Consider the following 22,455-nt stretch of genomic DNA (forward strand, 5'->3'; position numbering starts at 1 on the left):
AAACTTAAGCCCAATGTTTTAGGCCTAATCTTTTGCGTACCCCAAAAAGCTCCTTTGTACTTTTTATTATACATACATGTAATTATAATTGAATATGAATATATGAAAAATTTAGTAGTAAAAAATATATTTTTTAGTTTGTTGCTAAATAAATATCTCGAATGTAAAATTTGTAAGCAATATTTTGTTTATTTCTGCTGTCCTACATCTTTTTGAAGTGTGAATTTTACATAAAAAATAATAAAAAAACGTGATATCAAGCAAGGCCTCAATTTTTTAAATTATTATTCTTACTTAATTAATAATAATATATTTAAGATTTAAGAACTACATTAAACATTCATTGCCTCAAGTGTGTGCAATGTACTCCTCACTAATAGTAGCATTCTAAGGGCCTTGGGGGGTACCTATAGCATTCACGGCGAAGGTGCTAAATAGGGTGGTGACGTCACTATTTTTGTGTTTTTCAGAAGCTGCGGGAACCTTTCTGATAGGATGTCGATGGATATGAATATCCGAAATATTATTCGAATTCGAATTCGAACGGGACGGATTTATTCGAGTTAAACGGATATGAATTCGGTTATGGGTATGAAAAATAAAAATTCGACGAATATGAATACGGGTATAAATTTTGTATTTACCTGATCCGAATCCGAACTAAAATCCGAATATATATATATATAATTTATTTTTATTTATTTATATAATACATAAAGTATTTAATAATTTTTATTTCTTAGATCTTCATTTAACGGTATGAATTTTTAAAACCCGCCAGGTTTCGGTCCGAATTCGGGTCCGGATACGAATTTTAATTTGATTTTCGGATTCAGATTTGAATTTTTAAAAACTTGATCCAAACCCGATCCATTGACATTCCTACTTTCGGATTGGCGCACAGTGGCAACACCATCCAACGTGAACTATGCCCTAGACCGGGTCTACCATGTCATCAATGTATCTGCCAATTAAAAGTAGTTGCGCATTTAACCTCTCTCGCTCTCTCCCGGAGATCGGAGGAAGGGAGAATTAGGGTTTTGGGATCTTTCTCCAGTACCTACCCAGCGACCGATATCTTCGAGATCCACGCGAAATTCTTCGGTGAGCCGCGTAAATCCTAATATTTTTGGTCGCTTTTGGGTTTTTTGATCACTATCGATGAGAAATTGAGATTTTACTAGCACGAAATCGGCTTCCTTTTTGGTTTCTCCTTTTAAGGACTATGTTATTTTGGTTTCAACTATGTTAATTGATTATTTAAAGTGGAAATGGCCATGTTTGGTACGGTTATACTGTAATCACTATGCATTGTGCAGTGGATCTTCTGTATTTAAGTATTTTTAGCTGGAGTATCTGATATATTTGCCACTTCCTGTGAATTTAAGACCCAATTGTTATTAAGTTTGATCAAACAGCTAATGCAATCACATTGTATGCTTATTTAATGCTATTGTTTATGTGAAGGAGAATATGTGCTTTGATCTTGATACATGCTTATAGTTTCTGACAAGCAGTATCTTGTGATTATTTTACTATAGCTAGTTCTTCTCAATACAAATTTGGTATTACTTGACCTTTATGTTGTGCCTGTTATATTTAATTAGTCTAATTAATCGCGTTCGCTGTAATACCATGGTACTTAATTATTTCTTTCTGCTTAGTTTTCAATGTTTAGATTTGAGTCTTCGACGGCAGCATTTACAAGGGATTATTACTTAGATGGTTACAGCAGTTCAACATCTAGCATTTCATTGAACTTCTATGAAACATAGTAACGACTGATAACATCAAGAATACTGCTGCCCTTAATTTAAATTATTAAAAAAGAAAAAAAAAAGTTCTCAGTTATACAAGAAACAAACAATTGGTGTTTAGTTGGGAATTGTAGGAAAAGAATAGAGGAGGCATTGAAGGCGACTTCCTTACTAAAAAATTTTAAAAAAAAAATCAGCCCAATTTACTGTGGATTCTATGAATCTTCAACTGGGAAAAGAATCGGCAAAAATTACGAAGTGCAAATAGGGCCTGTGCCAAGTTGCCATCAGCAACAGCTGCAGGTGCCAAAGCAGTTGCATGTGCCGACGTAATTAAATGCAAGGACAAAAAATGCTAAGGCTTGAAGGTAGAGATTTAGGTAGTAGCTGGCTGGTCCAAATGCCAGATTATAGGAGGCACAGAAGAAGAGAAAGAACGAAAATCCGAGCTCGGTAAGGTTGACCCTGAAAACACAATACAATATGAACATAGTAAGTCAAACCAAACCCATTTCTTTGCAAATTTGATGATTTTCATTTCATTTGATTTTAGTACCTGTCTTTAATCTTACTTCGGGTCTTTTCGAGCAATGGAACTTCGGGGTTCTCCTTGAAAGCCTCTCCTACCTTTGCCGTTACAACCCACTCGTTAAAATTCGCGATCTCGAATAGACCAACCATTGATGCTTTCATCCGGTGCATGGACATGACGCCCTCGAACAGTATCCAAAATGGCATCAAATGTAGTGATCTGTAATGAAAAGATGAGAAATCACTTCAAAAAAAAAAAAAAAACAGAAGACCAGGATGAGATAGGGAATTTAAAAACATCTAAGCAAAACCAACCTAGGGTTCTGTATGATATTGAGAATGGTAAGGCCTGTGGGGATATAAGCCACACCCCAAACGGGGAAGGTGACTTCTGGGACCATGACTGATACTGGAAGCACAATACAGTAGAGAACAAAGCACACTGTAGGGGCTACAACTCTCCTCACAAGGAAGAAGCTGTAGAGCATATGAACCTTCTTCAACAGAGAGACCTCCTGATTATAATAACAGTGTTAGTTATTACAAAGAGACACCCACTTCTATAGTTGTTTGCAGTTTTTTCCATGGCGACCCCTCTATGTATGTGAAATGAGGAGCAAATACACCTGCGAGGTTGGTTTTTGCGCCCGTTCGTTGGATACCATACTTTGCATGCGTGCCCTAATGGAAGTGTCGGCACAAAAAAATGTGTGTCTACATGGAGTTTTTTGCATAGTAACCCATTATTTCTTAATCTTTTTCATCGAGGAAAACTCACCTTTGCAATCACTATGTCATAGGCCATCTTTTTGAATAGGTTTGCAGCTCCGCAAATCCACCGATGTTGCTGACGGCAGTAGGCCTTGAAAGTACTTGGAAGTTCGCTCTTTACCTGTGATAGATCGTCGAATCATCAGTTACACGCTGTAATGCATCAATTAGATACTGACATATGCACCCAGCAAAATTATCTATTTACAGGAATATTTACTTGAATGTTCCTGCAAAACCTGAATTTACATATATGCCCTACAAAAACTCAAATTTCATACATATACACCCCTTCACTTACTAAAATGTCCCGACATAAAACAGGGTTGTGTTTGTTAGAAACCGCATTTTGGAGGGTATACACAAATTTAGATTTTATACACTATGTGAATATTTTGTCAGGAGCGCTTTTTATATGGGCAAAAGCTGAGTACCTTTATGTCACCAACGTATAAGAACTTCCAGCCCTTAAGGGTTGCCCTAACAGCCAAGTCCATGTCTTCCACAGTTGTTCGGTCCTTCCAACCACCTACTTCTTTCATAGCTGATATGCGCCACACTCCAGCAGTCCCTATAAATATGAGAAAAAGGTAAATATCTTTTAGAAAGTTAACATGATTCTGACAATTCTCATAAAGCAATTAATCTTCTTAAACTAATGTTTAGATAAAATAAGAGATGTGATGGTGAAATCTGATTACATTCTTTGTTTCCTCTTTTATTTCTCTCTCTATCTTCTCTTTGTTCCTTTTCTCAGAGCGCTGGATTTTGTATCTTGCTGGTAGACTCAAAATATATGTAGATTGTACTTGTTAAAAATTTAAATCAAGATTGGTTACTTACCATTAAAACCAAAGAAGTTAAAGATAGCTGAGCCTGATTCTTGCTCTACTTTGAAGTGGTAATCTAGCGACATCTTCTGTATCCTTGTCAGCAGGCTCATCTTGTAATTCACTGCAAAATTGTCCGGCAAAGGCGATGTCAGCAACATCCTGTCAATTGAAAATTGGAAGACATCAGAATGAATAAATGATTTCACAGCCGACGTGTCAATATCCTGAATCGAATTTTTGTGCAGTAATTTCCTAGCGAAAATCTAAAACATAGTTTGGGATGCATAACTCGTCTAGTTTAGAATTAAAACTCATGTGGTAAAGCAGTTTGAAGAGATACATTCTGTTAGAGTTATCATTCATTCATTAGGTATTCTTCGTGACTTTGATTAAGCAGGTAGTGTTTAAATACATGACAGGGAGTGAAAAATACATGATGAGGATTTGGTAACATCGACAGAACTGGTATTAATCATTCACATTGGTGAAGCTAGCTTTAGCTCTAAGATCCTATTGGTGACCCTCTATATTTGGGGAGAAATGCAGACAGAAATTGATGGTATGACTCACACATTTCCTGTGGAAATTCCCAGCACAATGAATCTTGCTAGTGAAGATGCATTGGGGCGGTCACTGGACAGTTTCCATATAATCGATTCATGACAAGCGAAAAATAGAAACATAGGGATTTATATCAGTTGTAATTGAAGTTGTTTGGTCAGCATAGATAATTTCGTACCTGAACGAAGCAAATAGTGAATTGTTAAATGGTGAAGGGGTTCTTACCAAAATCCCACCGTGCTTGCACAAGAGCAATCTCTGGATTAAACACGAAAAAGGGGATGGTTCTCATGAGGAAATCCGACTCTGGCTGGAAATCCGCATCAAAGATTGCGACAAAGTCGCACTTCTGAGCATAATCACACTCCATCCCTCTTTTGAGAGCTCCTGCTTTGAATCCTTTCCGATCGCTTCTGATTACATATTTGATGTTTATTCCTTTCCTTGCCCAAGTCTGGCACTCGAGCTCCACCAAGTCCTACATTCGGGAAAAATGCCGCCAATTAATGCACGTACAAAATTTCCTTGTAAAACAAGCCGATTGTGTTATTCTCTTTTTTGTTGATGTTAATATGCTTATTTGCTCGAAATAAGTTAAGATGAGATTAGAATCTTTATGATCATTTCAACTTAATTGTCTTCGGCAGCAGTATAAGTTCATTAGAAGTAGTTACAGCAACTTTACTTGTTAATATTGTATTGGCATATCAAAATACTGGACCTGGTAGGGGAAAAAGTGTACGCCGGAATTTACCGGATACTTGTTTTAGCAAATGTTTTGTATAATTAACATGTATGGCATTTCAAGATCTATGTGAGGTTATTTCTCGCTGTCGATTCTTGCTGTCTACATCCTGATTGTCTCTTAAAGTAGTATATGTTCCTTCTCTGATGATGGTGTTTCTTTCTGTTATAAAACCCTCTATATCTATTATGTATAGACTTGATGTCATAGATAAGTGGTGTTCAAACTGAGTTGAAATGATTTAAAGCTATTGAAAACAAAGAAGAAAGAAGCTATTTTTTCCCCTTCTTTTTGTACAGGAATCAGGCTTGCTAGTTTACAAGAATGTAAAACTCAATAGGATCAATTAATCTAATGTATCTGACTTGCAATAATGTTATCTGCTTTCCTGCAATTTGATGGAACCATCTACTTTTTTTTGAAAGACCTTATACTTTCCAACTACTACCAACCAAACCACCTTCAAAAGTATTTAATGCACTATTAAACCATACCCTGTTTTTCTTTATCTCCCTTTTTCCCTCTTCTGAAATGAATAAGCCATATAGATGTAAGTCATGGTCTCATGAAAGAATTACTCACCCTTTTTTTTTTTTTTTTTTTTGAGAGAGATAGGTAGCACGCTACCCGCTTTGTTTATTTTATTTAGAAATAAACTTAGCTGGAAATGTGAATCAACTAGGATTCGAACTTGAGATCTCGGGTACCAACCACCAATCCCTATGCCACTTGCTCTGGGGACGGTCGGTTACTCACCCAAATTTTGATGCTCAACTTTTATTGTAATGTAAGACATAGTATATTCTGAGAGCACTACTAGGGGAAAATAAAGTAGCATCCTTTTGACAAGGTGGAATATGCCATGCTTGTTGGAGCTTATTCTCCAATAAGTGGCTGGTAGTCTCTTCTTTTCCCTTTTTATTTTTCCAACTATTATAATAGCAGGACAAGGACAAGTTGTCAGGAACAGCTTGGTATGGAGTTTTCAGATTGGGATAGCAGAGTAATGATATATCTAAAATAATTTTTATTATTGTCAGAGCAAATATATTAACAAATATATTATATTTAGTCATAATACGAACCTTGTTGCTCATAAATAACACTTATATTTAAAATTCTCTCAAAAAAAGAAGAAAACAAAGGTAGCATGATCAATCTTTAGGTTAGTTCAAAATCTTGGTTGTGATAACCACTAACATTTGCAGATGATTGAGAACATCAAATCAAATTTATGTTTCATATAGTTGGCCAAATTATATGGTGACATGCCTTTTTTTTTTCTTTTTCTTTTTTGATCTTCATTCATATGTGTTGATCCGTAACTTAGCATCTTAAACAAATCGTAGCTCACAAAAGAAAAAGAAAAACAAAAACAAAAACAAAAGCAAAACGCAGCTTTTTTTTTTTGTGGTAATAATAAAAAAAACCAATTTCTATTCCAATTAAAGTCAACGACCGAATTACTAAGACGTTGGACCTTAAAAAAAATATGTATAAACAAATCAGAAAAATAAAAAATAATACACGATAAACAGCTGGCACCACCTTACTGCATGCGGGCCCCACTAGCAAAACCATGTGCGCGGTGGGGCCCAAACAATTCTAAATTATATCAACTTGAATTGTAAAATAACCACACTGTGGGACAGCTAATAATTCATACTTTACATTACAAAGCATACTCTCTACTTTTGGGTATCAATTACTGTGATCATATATTATCTTCTATTTTTTATGCATAAAAAAATTCTTGTCCATATTTAGCTAAATTCTCATCAAATTTCAAAAAGAGGAACAAAAAATTTCTAAATTTATTTATTTGTTTGTTATGTATTTTTTTTTTGGAAAATTAATTACCTTAATTGTTGGATCGGTTGAGTCGTCGAGGACTTGGATTATGATCCGATCCTGTGGCCACGTCAGGGCACATGCTGCTCCAATCGAGAGCTTGTATACCTATTTTACAAAAATGAGTAATATTCTCTCCATTAATAATAATAATAATAATAATAATAATAACTAGGAAATATATTTTTAACCCCCCAAAAAAAGGATAAAAATTTTATAGGCACCGTGTCCAAACAATTTGTTTGGGCACGGTGCCCGGAGCGGCGCCCATCCGCACACTTAAAAAAAAATAAAAATAATGGGCTCGGTTTTTAGGAAAAGAGAGAGAGAGGGGGAAGGGAGGGTGCCGATGGGCACTGCTGCACGCGCGGCGCCCATCCGGACACTACCGTGCCCAAACAAATAAAATTGTTTGGGTACGGTGCCCATAAAATTTTTGTCCCCCAAAAAAAAAAAAAGGAAAGGGTAAGAGAGTACAGAGAAGGAGAGAGGGAGCCTCCATCTCAATCTCATAAAATTGTTCGAACGGTATATCTTTGTATTACAATTTTAGATTAATTGTAGAGACGATATAAGAATCAAAAAGTGAAATGTACCAGCCCTGCAGATCTTTTTGTACTACGAACATATTAGTGCGTGCGTTCTTTGTCTGAGCCAAACTCCTTTTTTACATCTTTCTCATAACGTTTTCTTTTCTTTTCTTTTCTTTTCTTTTTTTTCGCTCACTCTATCTTGTAATCGTATAATCCAATAATGATTATCTAATGGTGCAACCAAATGCAACATAGTTCTTTAAAAAAAAAAAAGAAGAAGAAGAAGAAGAAGAGAGATCTACCTCAATCTCATTGTACATTGGGATTTGGATGAGCACCATAGGGTGGTTACTTCCGCGCCCCTCCAGATCCCCTCCGTCCATAATGATTTGCTCCCACTTCCATTTCTTTTCGGGCCTCAGCTTCAGCAGCTTCACTGCGAGGCTGACGAAACTCATGTACGTGGCCTCCACGACCAGCATCACCGACATGACCATGCACAGCGCCACCACCGCCCTCAGCACCGGCGCGATCGCCCGCGCCCGCACCCGCAGCCACACGCTGTACACCTGCTCCGGCGATAGCCCGCCTACGGCGGTCCACCGGTCGAAAGCCCCGAGAACCGCCCGAGAACCCGGCTTTCCAACATAAACACTCTCAACATTGGCTTCAAATCAGAGAAAAACGAGATTGTTATGTATGATTAGAGTCAAGGATTATATATCGGAGTGGTGGTGGTGGTGGTGGTGGTGGTGCTTTAAAAAGCGTGCGTGCAGGATTTGTGTACCTTGGGGGTTGGTGGAGGATGAAGAGGAGGAGGAGGTGGTGGTGATGGATGATGATAGAAGTAGTAGTAGTAGTAGTATGAGGAGAAGGGTGGTGCAGGATCTCATCTTCCGTAACTCCATGACTGTGTCTAGCTACTAACTTTGTTAATTTGGTAGAGGATTTATTGGAGTAGTAGGAGTAGTAGTGGAATGGATAGAGCTTCCTCCAAAAGAGCTTTTTTTTTTTTCTTTTTTCTTTTTTTTTCTTGGAGCTTTTCTATGGCTTTTTCAAGAAGTTCCCTTTTTTATTTTTATTGTGTGTGACTGGATTGGATGGCCAGTGGGAATAGCGGTGTGGTGGGTGGAAAAATTCTAGAATGCAACAGGTATATTAGTGATGTGGCGTAACAAATCAATCAAATTAATTTTTTTAAGAATATATGTCCCATCATGATTGTAAAAAAGTATTTTTATTATACTTTTGTTTGAAAAGAAGAAATGTGATTGGCTTGTTATTGATCACGTGGTGCAAGTGTGACAGTGTAGAATTCCTCGTGGTGGGTGGGCTTTTTGGGGACACGTCTTGGGTCCTCTTTGTTTTCTTCTTATAAATTTATTTTTTTGGTAACTTCGCGGCCATTTGCATCTTACAAATTTTTTTTTTTAATTATTTCAGTGATATTATAGTTCACAATATTTAAAGATTCGAACAACACATGCCATGGACAATAGATTCAGCAATCGTGTCATAATAATTAAGGATGAGGATGATCCTCACATGATTATTGTGCTGTTCTTGTACAGTCATAATAATTTGGTGAAAAAATGGATAAAATTTTTCGGAATTATAAAATAATTTAATGTTTAATTTTTTAAAAAATTTATAATTTAACTATCTATTTTTTTTTTATTTGAGTGAATTAACGACACTTTGACTTTAAAATTTAAATTAATTATTTATTTTAATAAATTTATAGCTGTGATAATTATACGAAATATATTAACTAAATATGCAAAAATTAACGATCCGTTTAAATATTAAAATCGTCGAGGTGTCGTTGCCTGACTCAAATCAAATAAATTAAAATATTGGACGACGCTAAAATCAAATTCCGAAAGATCAGATAATCGAATCAAAATCGTCCATAGTTCAGATAAATTTTATATATTTTTAACCTAAAATTTATTTTGAGAGACCTTCCAAAGATGCCGTTTTCGACACCCAAAAATTTACACCATATGTAAAATTGTATAAATTTTAATTTTGTTCCTGATGTGGGCCCTGCTTTTGTTGTCCTCTCTTTTGTCAGAGCTTACTGTCCAGCATGTGGCCCACAAATTAGATGTGTAGCTGGCACGCCCCATCTCAACCGTCCACTTCACAAATGGGCCCCATGTGATGGTTTTTGGTGGGCCATGAGCCCATCATGGGATCGAACGAATATTAACCGTCCGATGCGTGACGAACGATTCAGATGGTTCGCAACAACAGGACAACAATGACAATTATTATACCAAGGCAGCAGGAAGAGAGAAGTTGTTTACAAAGTTAGATCTGATCTGGATTACTGGAATTGTATTATATTTGTCATCTTCTTTTGAAATCATGATTAGGATGTTGTTGACTGGGGCCAATTCACTTAACATGCAAATAAATAGGGGTAAAAAAAAAAAAAAAAAAAAAAAAATTGGGCTTGATCTGCTTTGTTGGGCTTTAAGGTTGCCGGTTCGAGTTAGGCTCGGCCCAAATTCGATTCTAGCCCGAATAAATCAGTGCCTCCTTTGAGGTCGTGCCTAGGGATGCAAACGGGGCGGATCCGGGGGCGGGAGAGTTCCCCCACCTCCCGCTCCATTTCTTATCGGGACGGGGCGGGTTACTTTTCATTTTATTTTTGGATCCCACTTACCGCTCCATTCGGGGCGGATCGGGGCGGGAGCCAAATTTTTTACGGATCGGAACGGATTGAAGGAAGAAAAGAGTCTCCCGCCTCCCGCTCCATTTACTTGGTGAATCGGGGCGAATTCGGGGCGGGTTATAGTTTTTTATATTTTTTGTTCCCACTTACCACCCCATTCGGGGCGGAGCTCCACCAACCCGGATCCATTTGCATCCCTAGTCGTGCCGCATGTTTGGCTCTGTTGTTGTACGGTATAATAGTATTTTGTGAATTATTTTTTTGCGGCAGATAATATCCTGCATTTAGAGTTCTTGTTTTGGAGACTCAGAATCTCATTTTAGTTTTCCGTCTTAAAAAAGCATCAAGTGTTTCGATTTCCCAAAAATTTTGCTAAAGATGGGTGTAGCTAAAAGTAGAAGCAAAAGCGGAAATAAACATGAGCAACAACGCTAAAACCTTTAGTTCTAATCATGGGGGCCAATATTTTGCGCATGTTAAGTTTACTTGTGAATTGTTTTCTGATCTCACTGGATAAACATGGCATAAAAGTATAAAACAAGCATCTCATTTATCACATTTCCACATTGATGATACATCCACATGTAAACCTTCTGATAATTAAGAAATCAGAATTAATTCCTCATATAACGGAGAAAATGGCATGTGACTAGAGCAAAGCATTCCCTGTTCTGCTACCAATATTCTCCACAAGAGCACAACCCTTTGTCGAAATGGTGAAACCGATTCAGATCCCTGAGAATAATCCGTCGATTAAACACCATCGAAACCAGCTTCGCCATCGAATGGCAATCCCCGCAAACTCTGAGGTTCTTAACGACCCGAATTGTAGTCCCCGGAGGCGTGTTTATAAGCCCGAACGCGATTGCCAGCTTCTCGCTGTGATACCTAAGGCTAGCTTCCTTCTCTTCCTCTCCCATGTCGACGTGAAAAACCTTCGAAGTGTCGGGCAGGTAACCGACCAACTTTAACTGTTCCATCATTTCATCAACCATCTTACGCGCCTCCCGCGACTGCGGGTGCATGCCGTCTCCAGAGAAGAACTCGTGAACCGTGCTATCCACTTCTATCGAGCTACACCCGGGCACCTTCACCACTCCTCTCTCACCCATTATTTTCCTTATCCGGTTCACCTCTTCCCACCTCCCACCATTCGCGCACATGTTTGAGAAGATTACGTAGTCTCCACCGTGAGAATCATCGAGCTCGAGAATTCTCTCAAACACCTTCTTGCCGATATCGACTTCCCCATGTCCTCCACAAGCCGAAAGCAGAGTTCTCCACAGGATTGGCGTGGGCTTAACAGGCAAGTTATCGACGAATTCGTAAGCCTTTTTAAGCTGCCCTGATCGAGCGAGCAGATCAATCACGCAACCATAATGCTTAATCCCTGGAATTAAACCGTGCTTATTCATGCTATCGAAAAAGCAAAGTCCCTCGTCGACCATTCCCGCATGACTACAGGCATATAATACTCCCAGAAACGTGATATCGTCGGGTTTTATGCCTTCTCTCTTCATCTCGTTGAACATCGAAATGGCTTTGCTCCCATGCCCGTGAATCGCGTAAGCCACAATCATAGCCGACCACGCTTGGGTGTCTCTTGAACTCATCCCTTGGAAAACATGGATGGCATCTTCCAAGCTCCCGCACTTTGCATACATATCGATCAGAGCCGTGTTCACCTTCATGTACGAATCGAAGCCGTTCTTCTTGACATACTCGTGGATCCACTTCCCGAGTTCCAACGCGCCAAGCAACGTGCACGCAGAGAGAACGCTGAGCAACGTGACATCCGTCGGCTTAATACCCTTAGCTTGCATCTCCCTAAACAACGCCAGCGCTGCGCTCGGCCGGCTTCTCCGGACAGAGGCCGTGATCATCGAGTTGTACGACACAACGCATTGATCGTCCATCCCGTCGAACAGGACACGCGCGGCGCGGAGATCGCCACACTCTGCGTACATGTTTATGAGAGTCGGGCGCACGTAAATATTGTCAACGACACCGCACTTCACTGCAAACGCGTGCGCTTGCCTCCCTTCTTCCGCAGCCTGGGCACCAGCGCAGGCCTTCAGAACGGAAGGAAAGCTATAGTCGTCGGGACAGATACCATTCTCAACCATGGCAACGAAAAGGGAGATGGACCGAAACGGGTCGTCGGAGCGGGAATACCCGCGGGACATGGCGTTGTAGAGTATGAGGTTTGGTTGGGGAATTCGATCGAACAGGTGGCAGGCGTAGCGGAGGAGCGAGGGATCGGGGCGCCGAGTGAGGTGGGTGATGAACCTGGTGAGGAAGGAGGGGTGGTGGTGGAGCTGGGATTTGATGGCGAGGGCGTGGAGTTGCTTGAGCTCGCTAATGGCGGTGCACTGTGGGAGGAGGGAGAAGAGCGGAGGAGGAGTTGGGTGTGAGTGGAGAGATTTGAATTTGGCAGGAGAGAGGGGGTTGACCGTTAGAGCGGAGCTCATGATTTATAAAAAACAAAAAAACCAAAAAAAAGGAAGTAAAAAAAAATTGCGGAAAAATTTGTTGGAGAATTTGGGATTTAAAACGACGAGAAGCGAAGAATCTTTAGCTTCTTCTCACAGTTGAGGCTAGAATACATAAAAACCCCTGAACATTTGAAGAATCACAGATTTGTCCTTTACATCGTATAAAATGTATTGGATGATCTCCGCTCGCCCACTGGCCTCTTAACACGTGTCCCAAACATATGGTGTTACTTGTGCATTGTGTGCTATCCAACCCGCACCCACCGCACGTTGACTAGTCTCTCCCCCTCCGTTGACCCCGCGAACACGGCGCACTATAAAAATTCGACCTTTTTTTTTGGTGCTTCCATTTTTTTATAGAAAAAATAAAACCTCCGACGCCCTCTCTCTCCTTCCTCGGCGAAGAGGGCGTCGGCGGCGAGGGGCGGTGGCCGAAACCCTAGATCGGTCCGTTCCCCTCCTTTCTCTCCTCCTCTAACCCTAGCCCCATTCGATCGCCATTTCCCCGTTCACTACCATGATCGACCCCTCCAAGCTCCCGCCCCGCCCATCCCGCACCTCCTCCCCCACCCCGAGGTACCCTCGCCGGAGACTCCTCCTTCCGATCTCCGCCGCTGCCGCCGCCGCCACCCTCCTCTACCTCCTCTTCGCCCCCGCGAGCGCGACCTCTTCTCGCTTCGGGATCATCATCGACGCCGGGAGCTCCGGGACCCGGATCCACGTCTTCGGCTTCGCGGATGGCGGCGGCGAGATCCCGACGCTCGATCTGGACCGGACGGCTGTGATGAGGGTGAGCCCGGGGCTATCGTCGTACGCGGAGGAGCCGGATCGGGCCGGGGAGTCGCTACTGGGGCTGGTGGAGTTCGCGAAGGGGAAGGTGGGGGAGAATCGGAGGGATACGGAGATTAGGTTGATGGCGACCGCGGGGTTGAGGATGCTCGATGGAGGGGTTAGGGATAGGATATTGGAATCGTGCAGGAAGGTCCTCAAATCTTCTGGATTCCGTTTCCAGGACGATTGGGCTACTGTGATACCTGGTATGCCCCTTCTTCGTGCTGTAACTTTTGTGAGCTCTTGATGGATTTTGGGAGATAAGCTGTTGACTATTTAGGAAAGTGGAGTAAAAAAGTAGGATTTTTATGAAGTTTTGTATGGTTAGAAATTAGAATGCTGAAATTGGCTTGATTTAATAATTATGGCTTGATTCTCACACTACCAAGATTTAGAAGTGACCTCTTTTTTTTTAAGCTCTAGGTATACTGTTAGTTCCAATAAATTGATGCATAGTCCTATTATATATTTCCACACACACCAACCTTCAGTTCAGTAGAATTTATCTTTAGGATTTTTTTTTTTTTTTTTTTGAAATGTGCTGAGATGGATACAGGTTCTGATGAAGGAATCTATGCTTGGGTTGCTGCAAATTATGCACTTGGCACTTTAGGAGATGATCCTCTGAAAACCACTGGGATAATTGAACTTGGTGGGGCTTCGGCTCAGGTTCTTTCTACTTCGTATTTGTCATGTAACATATATGTCGACTTTAATCCTTTTCGAGGCTGCCGTGTGAGTCTGTGGAAAACTTGGGCTTCAACATCCATACTGCTGCATGTGAATCTCTTAAGGCTTCACACAATCACTTTCTCACGCTTCTTAAATCTAATATAACATTCTTTTTGAGGGGTGAAAATTTGATATTACATGTGTAGAAGCTTTTGTGTTGTGATATTCAAAGTTAGAGAGGAGGGGAAGGATTGCAATCGGTGGTATCTTCCCCTATTGATGATTCTTTTAATATATTTCTTTATTCTGTCAGAGTTATAATGTTTACTTACTACTCTGCAAGTTGTTTTTATTTCCTTTAGTAATTTTATTCTTCTGTAACTTCTTTTTTGTTCTTTTATCCATGATTGGATTTTCAGTAACTGATCCTTTTTTTTCTGCCTGTTCCAGTTAACCTTTGCTTCGGACGAACTAATTCCACCTGAATCCTCCCATGAGCTTAAATTCAGCAAAACCACATATAAGCTCTACAGCAACAGTTTTCTTCATTTCGGTCAGGTGATTGATGGAATTTAATTTAATGCCATCACTTTGAAGTCTGTGAGTGCTGCTTTCCATTCTTTGGTCTTTCCGTAGTAGCACACATGCTTCACTGTGCTTTTGTTCTTTTTCTCATAGAAAAAAGTGTCAAGTCAATGCATAAATAGATCATGTCATGTCTATATGATATTGTAGTTAGATTGTGCTACTCGTTGTCTGAGCTTTGTACAGTTCATGAACTGCCTTTTAGTGTTAAGCATTGATCTTAGTGTTGTTGATTTATACAGAATGTTGCTCAACAATCACTCAATGAATTGCTAAGGATGAAAGGTGCTAAATTATGTAAGTTGCTGTTCCAATCAATGCCATTCGCTCAGTAAGTGCATTGTTGCCATTTTGTAGGTGACTAAACATAGAAGCATATTTGATTCTGTTGGCTGTTCATTTGCCAACAGAGATTGAATTATCAGAGATGGACCATCTACTTCCTAAATGGTCGAGAAATTAAGAGACTTGTATGTTTATTTGGTATGTGAAGATTTAGTGTATCCACTAATTCTTGTCAACTGTGTGGAATCAATCAGATTCAATTGATTGCTGTTCAGAGGAATTCAATCAAATTTAATCAGAAATAATTTTGTTTGTTGGGAATAAACTAGTACTGCCTGAATTTTGGGGCCTCTGCGGCTAGTCCTTGATCTTTTCACTTAAACATTTTAGTCATTGAACTTTCTCATATATATCGGATATTGCATGGAATGCTCATCCATTCTGTAAAATTTTATCCTAACGTTTCCTAGTATTGCCAACTTTCAATACTATAATAAAAGATCTTTTTGATATCTGGAAATCATCATAAAGATTTGTTAGCAAGGTTTTATTTCTTCATTTGCAGCAGGAGAATCTTCAAAGGAGGGAGTTTTTGTAGATCCTTGCACTCCTAAAGGGTATTCTCACAGTGTGGAAACATTAGAGGTGACCACCGGTGGTGCATTAAAATCAAAGGTGGAGCACCATCAGCCTGCTGGTCATGCAGGCGGTAACTTCTCGGAGTGTCGGTCAGCTGCCTTGATGCTACTGCAAAAAGAAAAAGGTAGCAAGTATGATCCTGACTTTGACTATGCTTCCCTGTTCATCATCCTTCTTATTCCTTAGAAGTGTATAGAGACTTCCTCAACCTAGGTCATTTTGAAAAATTAACATATATAAAAGGTCATTTTTCTCCATTTCTCTTCCTTCTACCCTCGCATTTGAATCCAATAGAGAAAAAATGATTCTCTTCTAGCATTCTCTTCTCTTTCTCCTTTTCTCTTCATCCTAACAGAGAGAAACAAGTACAATTTGAGGGCTTGTCAGATCAAACTATTCTCATTCAAGTTATGTTGATCTCATGCGTGACTTGGATGTTATTAAGCAGCTGTTACTGGAAGTAAATGGGAAAGAAAATTTCATAAAATTGGATCGATTTTTTTTTTTCTTCACATCTTCTTTCATCAATCTAACAATTAAGTGTGCTTTTGTTATTGATGCAGGAAATTGCCTGTATCAGCAGTGCCGCTTAGGATCATCATTCGTTCCTGAGCTACGGGGACACTTTTTAGCTACGGAGAATTTCTTTTTCACATCAAAGGTATCTATACTCGTATTAAATTTATCTTGTTCCCTAGCGGTTGCCATTTTTTGAACCACGAAAACTCTCTCCCCCCCACTCCCTTGTGTGATCACTCTTTCCTTCTTTATGTACTTCTAACTAGTGTTCAAACTCTCTTCTTTCTATCAGTTCTTTGGGCTGAGTCAGACATCAGCTCTATCTGATTTGATGTTGGCTGGAGAGAAATTCTGTGGAGAAGATTGGTTAATTCTTAAAGATAAGTACCATAATTCAGGGGATGAAGATATATCTCGGTACTGCTTCTCTTCAGCCTACATTGTGGCTCTACTGCATGATAGTCTTGGCGTCCCTCTTAACGATAGGAGGTATTTGCTTATCTTTTTCTGGATTTTTCTACTTGTTGGTAAATGATGTTAAAGATGATTGCATCAAAATGCTGTTTTTGTTTGAAAGTCTGTTGTCCTATAATAGTAGTTTAGCCCTCATAGAATCATTTATGGTGTGAGCATGCCATCATAGATCCACTTTGAAGCTTCTAATTCTGCAGCTGAAGTTGCAGGGGGATTTTACCGAAAAAACTATTGTCGCTTCCTTGGGGAGCATTACTCAAAACGACATTTTGCATAACCTCCATTGGGGTCACATTAGCTGTCATTTAATTTAATATATTATTTGTCGAACAAGTAAACCGTTAACATTTAAGACCAACGTTCAATCCAACCAACAATTTGCCTCACCCCATAATCTCTCCTTTTTCCAGGATCGATTTTGCAAATCAGGTGGGAGACGTTCAGATTGAATGGCCATTAGGAGCTCTCATCACGCAGAGGATGACTAAAGCTTCAACACACTCAAATTGTGTAACAGCTATGCTTCGCAATAACTTGGTTCTGCTATTTTTTGTAGCCTCAGCGGTCCTCGTTTTGGGAGCGTGGTTGGCATCGAGATGGCGCAGACCTCAATTAAAGACTATATATGACTTGGAGAAAGGTCGATATATAATAATGCGTGTCGGGTGACCAGTCTTTCGAAGGTCATATCCGCCTCTGAGATTAGGAGCGTATTTTGTTGTATGTTTATGCACTATTTGGAATTGATTCAATGATTCAATGACCACATTCTTAGAACCGACAAACCACAAGTTTAGGGACAGGAGAGTAAAGGAAATTCAAATATCTTTGTACAGAGATGTTGCGGTTGCCATGGTCTGGCTTGTAAAATTTGAATTTTCATGCTTCTGCAAAACAATCATACAAACACGTAATATCGCCATGTGTTTATGTGAGTTTTGGCACTTCAAAAAGCTCTTTTGTAGCTTCTCGCTGCATTATCTCTATGTTGTTGGTTGTTGTTAAATGCTTGGTTGTAACTTCTCTTCTTTTTCTTTATCTTTCCTTTTTCATTTATTTTTTGGGGAACTTTAGGGAACATGAAAGGGCGTATGAATCGGGCCTAACGTATGAATCATGATGATCATATTGAATTGAACTATCTTTTTCAAAAGAAAAGGGAAAAAAGGAGTATGACCAAATATTAGTTAAATATGAAATACTTTTTCCGTGGCATTTTCATTTTTTAAAAATCAGACTCAAATCTTTCGCCCCGAATCTATCCTCCTTGGCCATCAAGTACACTCGAAAATTACATAATATGGTCAAAATATTAATACCATATGGAATCAAATATATTGTGCAAGGTAAACTAGTGAAACAATAACTGGGTAATTTTTTATGTCGTTCCAATGAAAAATTAATTACGAAAAAGAGGGCATTTGGGTAAAATCACTGGAGGAATTTAATCGGAATTGGCACTAAACAGTTCCTACTCGATATTATTATTAGGCTAAATTACAGAAAACCCTCCTGTAATAACCCGCTTTTTCACTTTCCCCCCCTGACATTTAAAAACCTACACTTTGCCCCCTTGTAAAATAAAAAATGTGCACTTCACCCCTACCGTTAGGGTTCCGTTAGGGATTCTGTTAAAAAATATTTTTTTATACCGAAAATACCCCTCTGCCTCTTCTCTGATGCTTCGCTCCCTCCGGCTCGCCGCTTCGCCACCTCGCCGCCTCGCCGTCCTCCACTGCTTCGCCCTCGCCCACATCCCTTTCGTCCTCCTCCGCCACCTCGCCTTCGCCCTCGTTGTCCCTGTCTACCTCTCCATCAACACCTATTTTAGTATCCTCCCTACTGTCGCCGAAATCGATGGGCGGCGACGGTGTAGGAGGAGAAGGGGAGCAGGTGGAGAAAAAATTGGAGAAGAATCGTGGCCGATTGAGGTGGAAATAGCGGCGGATCGAAGGGGCGGCTGAGGAAGCTCAGGAAGAAGACAACAACGGCGAGGGGCAAAATGGTCATTTTACACACCGTGACCCCTCCGTGAACATTTTTCATTTTACAAGGGGGCAAAGTGTAGGTTTTTAAATGTCAGGGGAGAAGAGTAAAAAAGCGGGTTATTACAGGGGGTTTTCTGTAATTTAGCCTTATTATTATATTAAAAATTGAAAGTATATTACAAAGTGGACATCAACGGTTCAACGTCAACGGCGACTAACGACCGTTACATACGTCTTCTCGTAACGGTTGGAAACGCCTTTGACAACATAACGGTCGTCAGTCGACTTCTAAGTTCTAACGGCGAGCATGCTATAGATAATAAAAAAAAAAAGGAGCGTTTTTTCCATCTCTCGTCGCGTTCGTGAAGAAGGGGGGAGGTGGAGGAGCTTACGAGGTACGGCTAATTCCATTTCGGTTTTATTTATTTACAATTACAATTTTTATGTTTTTTTCTGCAACTATTTTTTGGTTTAAATTGATTCTAGCGCCCCCTCTGCGTGGCTTTTTTTTTGTGGTAATTTTATTAGTTGTATTGAATATTTTAAGTGTTTTCGATCGCTATTTGTTCAATTATTGTCTCCTTGGAGTAGTTTGGGTTTTTTGTTATTTTTGCCGATTTATTGAGGATTTTTTCTTTTCTCAGGATTGCAATTTTAGGGTTTTTTGAACTTTTAATTTTTCGTCTTTTAGGGTTTCATATTTTGTGGAGTTAAATCGTCGCTTTATATTGAAATTCTTAGTTCTCTACGAGTTTATTCTGCGCAGGAAGGGCATTTTTTTTGTGGGATAAAAATCCGGTGCTTTTTTATTGAAACTTAGGGCTTAATATTGTGCAGGAAGGTGAATTAATTTGTATATTAAGGCAAACAAAGGGGTTGTAGAGTGTGTTGAAGAGGTTAAGGGATTAGGGTATGGGAGATCATGTTGTGTTGCATGTCGATCAGCTCACAAAGTCGGAAACGGGCGAATCGCGACGAGATATTGGGGGTTTGGTGTCGACTGGTGGATTTCGCAACTGTTTACACCCTGCGGCGGCTTCGCCATCTGCGATAGCTCCTATTGTTGATGAGGGTAAGGAGGAGCAATCTGTCGGGGAAGACGAGGAACCGCTTATTCAGGTAGTAGAGTGTCGCATTTGCCAGGAGGAAGATCACATTAAGAACGTCGAAACGCCGTGTGCTTGTAGCGGGAGCTTGAAGGTCTCTCTCTTTTCCTCTCTCCGGCACCTTAAACAGTGTTGATTTCGTATACATTTTCTTTACTTAACAATATCCAGCTTGCTTGTGTTTCCAGTTTTAGTTAAATGTGTGTCTCCGATTTGGCTAGATCGCTGCTCAACTGCATTTTTTGTGTGCATCATACTTTAAGTATTTCAATTGGATAATTTCCTACTTTGGGTTTCATTAGTTTCTTAATCAAATCGATAGTGCGAGTAGGAAGTTACTATATATTTTTGTTTTGTACAGTATGCTCATAGGACATGCGTGCAGCGCTGGTGCAATGAAAAAGGTGATATAAGATGTGAAATCTGCCATGAGGTTAGCATGACTTCTCATTTTATGTTCTTGTAGATTGCATGTTCCACTGTTGACTTTAGTCTTTTGAGTTCTTTTGCTTGTAATCAATTTTACAGCGACATAATTTTATTTAACTTGTTGGCTTTCCATCATATTGTACAGCAATATAAGCCTGGATACACAGCACCTCCTCGAGTTCGACTTGATGAAACCACCATTGATATCAAGCAAGTTTTGCTCACCAGTTTCATTACTCATTTTGCAGTTATATTTCCGCATCAGTCGATGCTGCATTTTAGCTGATGCTTATCCTTTTCCGCTAATGTGCATTCTTTTCTATTTGGCAGTGGAGGGTGGACAATTGCAGGGACCCCCTTGGATTTTCATGACCCTCGGATTCTTGCTGTGGCATCTGCACAGCGCCATTTTCTCGAAGCAGAATACGACGAATATGCAGCTACTAATGCCAATGGTGCTGCGTTTTGCCGTTCTGCTGCTCTTGTTGTAAGCACCGGGAATGCACTTTACAATATTAATAATTTACTCGTTGTTTGATGCTGATTCCGTGCATTCTTTGACATGTAGTAGTTTATTTTCATTACTTGTTATCTGGACAATATACAATTTTCTTAGTAAATAGGAGGAGGATATTATGATGATTCTGATGCTTTTTCCTCTTCTGCTTTGTTATTCCGAAAGTCATGCGATTTCTCAATCTTAATTGCATTTTTATTCTACATTGGGACCTTTCTTTTTTGCCTATAGCTTGATTTCGGAAATGAAAATAGAAGTTCTAAAAGTCTAATATTGAGATTATGACAAACAAATGCTCAAAGGTCTTCTTGCTTTTTTCTTTTAGTTAATAGCTCTTTTGCTGTTGAGGCATGCGCTAACGCTCAGAACCAGCGACGGGGATGATGATGCTTCTACTATTTTTTCTGTAAGTTGATGATCACATAATTGCTTCTTTTCTTATCGTCTCTGGATGATTCTTTACTCGACTTAAAGCTGCTACACATACCGATTGGTTGTTTCCACAGCTTTTCCTACTGCGGGCTGCTGGATTCCTATTGCCATGCTACGTCATGGCATGGGCTATAACTGTTCTGCAGCGTCGAAGGCAGAGACAGGTACCATACGTGTGTTTACGTTGTATTCTATGTCGATTCTTTGTATTTTGGAGCTGTAATTATTGTCTTTGTTCTCCTGCGTGCTCAGAACATCGGGAGAGAAGGAGAAAATTCTCTTGATACCATGACCATATATTTTATTTCTCATCTGTTTCTAAATAATTCCGACTCTTTGACTCGTTTATGAGTAGGAAGCGGCTGCTTTGGCGGCGGCTGAGGTGGCGTTCATACTGCAAACCGGGCAAACGAGGGGCCTCCAGTTCAGTATCGCGCCCGACTCCCCTTCAACTCCACAGAGAGAGCCTCATCTGTGACTTCACCATCAGTTTTATACTCGGCTTACGTATGAACTTCCAACTTGGGATAAAATCGCTGTAATTTGAGTTTCATGGAGCATTTCTGTTTTCGAGTCTTTGAAGCAGGCTTCTTGTTATGTGACAGTTAAGCTGCCTTAGTTGGCGACAACGGAGGGGAAGTTGGTTTCCTTTATGTTCTCTTCTTCTCTCCTTTCATACAATCAGACTATTTGGATCTGAACTTGGATCTTTCTATGTGTTTGATTGCAGCAACTTTTGTATTTTGTATAGAGCTTTACATCTTTGTTCAAGATCTGTTAAGTATAAGAAGTGTTGCTACGGTTAATCGATCGGGCCGATCGGCCCGGCCCAAAGCTGCCACTGCACCTCGCTGGCCCACAGCCCAGAGTTGGCATGGGCCTTTGACTCTCAAAATAGTTATTTCAAAACAACTAATATTAACAAAATTAAAAAAATAAAATTAATTTTTTTTCAAAAAAGAAAGAAATAGTTCCCCTTCATAGCAAGCATTTTTTTACCCAGGTAACCCTCAATTACAGCCTAAAGGTCCACTTGTATTTATAGTTTTTCCTACTGAGGGCCGATGATGGATTTTTATTAGCTTTTCCAAATGAATATTTTTTCCGCTGAAAATTTGCAAAACATTAATTTTGTTTTCCTTTTTCTTCCTTCGAGTATTCTCGTGAAAATACAGAAATAAAAAAGTGTTTTCGCATGAGTGTTTGAACTCTCTGTTC

The 22,455-nt window shown here is 39.8% G+C and overlaps 4 protein-coding genes across 6 annotated transcripts; 2 read left to right on the forward strand and 2 right to left on the reverse strand.

The window, feature by feature from the left end:
* LOC109722577 (probable mannan synthase 4) lies at window positions 1,783-8,616 on the reverse strand. Its single transcript, XM_020250673.1, has 10 exons — window positions 8,370-8,616; window positions 7,885-8,249; window positions 7,059-7,157; window positions 4,679-4,931; window positions 3,903-4,013; window positions 3,494-3,630; window positions 3,067-3,180; window positions 2,604-2,803; window positions 2,314-2,508; window positions 1,783-2,222 (listed from the first exon to the last, which is right to left on the reverse strand). Exons 1-10 carry the CDS (start codon window positions 8,488-8,490, stop codon window positions 2,045-2,047), a joined length of 1,773 nt encoding a protein of 590 aa, XP_020106262.1. The 5' UTR covers window positions 8,491-8,616; the 3' UTR covers window positions 1,783-2,044.
* LOC109712016 (pentatricopeptide repeat-containing protein At2g02980, chloroplastic) lies at window positions 10,747-12,894 on the reverse strand. The gene has a single exon (XM_020235437.1). The coding sequence runs from the start codon at window positions 12,734-12,736 to the stop codon at window positions 10,940-10,942; it is 1,797 nt and encodes a 598-aa protein (XP_020091026.1). The 5' UTR covers window positions 12,737-12,894; the 3' UTR covers window positions 10,747-10,939.
* Window positions 13,107-17,745, forward strand: LOC109712026 (probable apyrase 6). Of its 2 annotated transcripts, XM_020235446.1 has the most exons (8): window positions 13,110-13,797; window positions 14,148-14,260; window positions 14,714-14,821; window positions 15,091-15,145; window positions 15,699-15,896; window positions 16,336-16,433; window positions 16,584-16,780; window positions 17,176-17,745. In XM_020235446.1, the coding sequence occupies exons 1-8, from the start codon at window positions 13,278-13,280 to the stop codon at window positions 17,432-17,434; spliced, it is 1,548 nt and encodes a 515-aa protein (XP_020091035.1). In that variant the 5' UTR covers window positions 13,110-13,277; the 3' UTR covers window positions 17,435-17,745. The 2 variants fall into 2 exon arrangements, with proteins under 2 accessions (XP_020091043.1, XP_020091035.1); XM_020235454.1 differs by lacking the exon at window positions 17,176-17,745 and having other exon boundaries at window positions 13,107-13,797; window positions 15,699-15,903; window positions 16,584-16,726.
* Window positions 19,018-22,008, forward strand: LOC109722011. Of its 2 annotated transcripts, XM_020249864.1 has the most exons (9): window positions 19,018-19,148; window positions 19,591-19,953; window positions 20,221-20,292; window positions 20,434-20,498; window positions 20,619-20,775; window positions 21,131-21,211; window positions 21,312-21,401; window positions 21,593-21,744; window positions 21,843-22,008. In XM_020249864.1, the coding sequence occupies exons 2-8, from the start codon at window positions 19,666-19,668 to the stop codon at window positions 21,713-21,715; spliced, it is 876 nt and encodes a 291-aa protein (XP_020105453.1). In that variant the 5' UTR covers window positions 19,018-19,148; window positions 19,591-19,665; the 3' UTR covers window positions 21,716-21,744; window positions 21,843-22,008. The 2 variants fall into 2 exon arrangements, with proteins under 2 accessions (XP_020105453.1, XP_020105445.1); XM_020249856.1 differs by having other exon boundaries at window positions 21,593-22,008.

The sequence above is a fragment of the Ananas comosus genome, linkage group 1 (genome assembly GCF_001540865.1).
Source record: "Ananas comosus cultivar F153 linkage group 1, ASM154086v1, whole genome shotgun sequence".
In the NCBI taxonomy this organism is placed as follows: domain Eukaryota; kingdom Viridiplantae; phylum Streptophyta; class Magnoliopsida; order Poales; family Bromeliaceae; genus Ananas; species Ananas comosus.

Excerpts from the sequence above, each read along its gene's own strand:
- LOC109722577 (XM_020250673.1), bottom strand. The coding sequence starts at position 8,490 with ATGGAGTTACGGAAGATGAGATCCTGCACCACCCTTCTCCTCATACTA. Across the intron at positions 4,014-4,678 it reads GCAAGCACGGTGGGATTTTG|TGAATTACAAGATGAGCCTG; the intron begins GTAAGAACCCCT and ends ACAATTTTGCAG. Across the intron at positions 2,509-2,603 it reads AATATCATACAGAACCCTAG|ATCACTACATTTGATGCCAT; the intron begins GTTGGTTTTGCT and ends TTTTCATTACAG.
- LOC109712016 (XM_020235437.1), bottom strand. The coding sequence starts at position 12,736 with ATGAGCTCCGCTCTAACGGTCAACCCCCTCTCTCCTGCCAAATTCAAA.
- LOC109712026 (XM_020235446.1), top strand. The coding sequence starts at position 13,278 with ATGATCGACCCCTCCAAGCTCCCGCCCCGCCCATCCCGCACCTCCTCC. Across the intron at positions 14,822-15,090 it reads GTTTTCTTCATTTCGGTCAG|AATGTTGCTCAACAATCACT; the intron begins GTGATTGATGGA and ends TGATTTATACAG. Across the intron at positions 15,897-16,335 it reads GCTACTGCAAAAAGAAAAAG|GAAATTGCCTGTATCAGCAG; the intron begins GTAGCAAGTATG and ends TTATTGATGCAG.
- LOC109722011 (XM_020249856.1), top strand. The coding sequence starts at position 19,666 with ATGGGAGATCATGTTGTGTTGCATGTCGATCAGCTCACAAAGTCGGAA. Across the intron at positions 19,954-20,220 it reads CTTGTAGCGGGAGCTTGAAG|TATGCTCATAGGACATGCGT; the intron begins GTCTCTCTCTTT and ends TGTTTTGTACAG. Across the intron at positions 21,402-21,592 it reads AGCGTCGAAGGCAGAGACAG|GAAGCGGCTGCTTTGGCGGC; the intron begins GTACCATACGTG and ends GTTTATGAGTAG.